This window comes from Eimeria maxima, genomic scaffold, assembly GCF_000499605.1.
Source record: "Eimeria maxima Weybridge genomic scaffold, Emw_scaff473, whole genome shotgun sequence".
In the NCBI taxonomy this organism is placed as follows: domain Eukaryota; phylum Apicomplexa; class Conoidasida; order Eucoccidiorida; family Eimeriidae; genus Eimeria; species Eimeria maxima.
In genome coordinates this window covers 13,224-15,723 of record NW_013563866.1, presented here as the reverse complement: position 1 = coordinate 15,723, position 2,500 = coordinate 13,224, and the positions used below count along the sequence as shown (strand labels likewise).

Below are 2,500 nucleotides of genomic sequence, written 5' to 3'. Positions count from 1 at the left end.
TGCTGCTGCTGCTGCTGCTGCTGCTGCTGCTGCTGCTGCAGCGTGCCGACGTACGGCTTGCTGCTGCAGAGGCGCTGCTGCTGCTGCTGGAGAAGGAGATTAGAGATGCGCCGCGATTTGTCTTTTTGCTGCCGGGGGTTTTGTCCATGGCAAAAGAAGACAAAGATCCAGCAGTACAGCTCGTCGTAAGCAAGGGTTTAGGGTTTAGGGTTTAGGGTTTAGGGTTTAGGGTTTAGGGTTTAGGATGGGGTGGGTAGACTATAGACGCTATCTGTGGTTGGTGGTGCTGACGTGCATACAGAGAATTAACAGTGAAAAACCTGTAAGCTGTATTTAGGGTTTAGGGTTTAGGGTTTAGGGTTTAGGGTTTGTGGTGTATAGGCATTACAACTATTAGAAAAATTAGCAAGAGAAGATTCATGGAGCAGCAGCGTTGCTGCGCTGCTGCAGCAAATCGATTTGCTGCCAGCAGCAATTAAACCCCAAACCCTAACAACTGCAGCGCTGCTCATGGAAAAATATGCTTCCCCTCAGCAGTAAACCCTAAACCCTAAACCCTAAACCCTAAACCCTGAAGCTTAGGCGCAGACCCCTTCACGTACACATCAATAAAGAGTAAACCCTGGCGGTTGTTTTCCTGTTTATTTTTTTCTAAATATTACCAAGGGTTTAGGGTTTATTCCTGTTAATTCGTGTTAATTCGTGTTAATTAGGGTTTATTTAGGGTTTATTAGGGCTTATTAGGGTTTAGGGTTTAGGGTTTATTCTGATTCAGGTATGTAGAAAGAGCATTTGATTTACTTTCTCTTGCGCCATTGGATTGTCCTTCTTTCCTTTGGGGAAAAACAATCTTTTTTCTTTCTCATCTATCTAATACAGAGGCTAGGGTAGGGTTTAGGGTTTAGGGTTTAGGGTTTAGGGTTTAGGGTTTAGGGTTTAGGGTTTAGGGTTTGGGGTTATATGGTAATATGGAGGTTTAGTGTGGTTGGAGTTTAGCGCTACCTGTTATCGAGGGTTTAGGGTTTAGGGTTTAATACGCTGAAGGGATGGATATATAAGCTTTAGTGTTTAGCGGAGAATATTTAGGGTTTAGGGTTTAGGGTTTAGGGTTTAGTGTTTGCTGCAGCTGAAGGCCGCCCGCGCTGCTATCTCTGCCCTACGGAACCCTCACCTCGAAGAACCCCTTCTTAGGTACAAACCCTAAACCCTAGATCCTAAACCCTAAACCCTAGATCCTAAACCCTAAACCCTAAACCCTAAACCCTTGCTGACAAGGGGCTGCACCTCTGCCCATTACGTTGTTTCTTTCTTCTCCCTTCCTGTCCATCTTCCCCACCCACTGCTGCTGCTGCTGCTGCCTGTGCTGCTGCTGCTGCTGTTGCTGTTGCTGCTGCTGCTGCTGCTGCAGGTTATGCAGCTCTATAATAGGAGATTGCGCGGGTTTGCTGCCTAGGGTTTACGGGGGTTTAGATGCAGCAGCACAGTTGCTGCTGTCGCATCTGCGGTGTATAGGCAGCTCGCGTCTTCGTCCCCTTGAGCTGTATGGGCAGCCATGGTCTATAATAGAGAGCAACAGCAGCTGCTGCTGCTGGTGCAGCAGCAGAAGCAGCAGCACCAGCAGTATTTGCTGCGCATGCAATACCAGCAGCAGCAGCAGCAGCAGCAGCGCAGCAGAAGCAACAGCAAAAGGGAATATATGCAGCTTGATGCTTACTACTCTATGCAAAATAGCAGCAGCAAACCCGCAGCAAAAATCTGCTGCTGCTGCTGCTGCTGCTGCTGCTTCCTTCCTATCCACCAACAAAGACGTAGAAGTGCAAACACGAGCTAAAGAAATGAAGGCGTAAACCCTAAACCCTAATAAACCCTAAACCCTAATAAACCCTTAATCCTAATAAACCCTAAACCCTAATAAACCCTTAATCCTAATAAACCCTAAACCTTAATAAACCCTAAACCCTAATAAACCCTAAACCCTAATAAACCCTAAACCCTAATAAACCCTTTCTTAGCCTCCTTACAGTATACAGTAGGATGGTTAGTGATTAGGGCATCATGGACTAGGGTTTAGGGTTTAGGGTTTAGGGTTTGTGGGTGCGAGCAGGCTGTTGGATACCGGGGACGAGGAGTTTATTTCTTTTTGCCTGCTGGGTGCAGCAGGCAGCAAGCAGCAGCAGCAGCAGCGGTCTCGTGCTGCTGCTGCTGCTGCTGGTAAGGTGACCGCTGATGGAGTTGCTGCTGTTGCTGCTGCTCTAGAGAGAGGGAGAGCAGCAGCAGCAGCAGCAGGAGACAGCAGCAGCACCAAGAGACACATCAGCAGCAGCAAATTTAGTACGCCAGCAATTGGCAGCAGCAGACGCAGCAGCAGCAGCAGAAGCAGCAGCAGGAGTAGCAGGAGCAGCGACACTGGCAGCAGCAGCCGCAGCACCAGCAGAAGCCGCAGCAGCGATGCTGCCAGCAGCCGCCGCAGCAGCAGCAGCCGCAGCAGCAGCAGCAGTGC

The 2,500-nt window shown here is 49.0% G+C and overlaps 1 protein-coding gene across 1 annotated transcript in view; it reads left to right on the top strand.

The window, feature by feature from the left end:
- EMWEY_00034560 (hypothetical protein, conserved) overlaps positions 1 to 2,500 on the top strand; it is a gene marked incomplete at both ends in the record, with an annotated part of 5,427 nt that overhangs the window by 598 nt on the left and 2,329 nt on the right. The window contains 5 exons of the mRNA XM_013478532.1: positions 244 to 322; positions 382 to 536; positions 776 to 887; positions 1,127 to 1,191; positions 2,105 to 2,185. Of these exons, the coding sequence (XP_013333986.1) occupies positions 244 to 322; positions 382 to 536; positions 776 to 887; positions 1,127 to 1,191; positions 2,105 to 2,185 (492 nt within the window). The remainder of the gene's footprint in view (positions 1 to 243; positions 323 to 381; positions 537 to 775; positions 888 to 1,126; positions 1,192 to 2,104; positions 2,186 to 2,500) is intronic.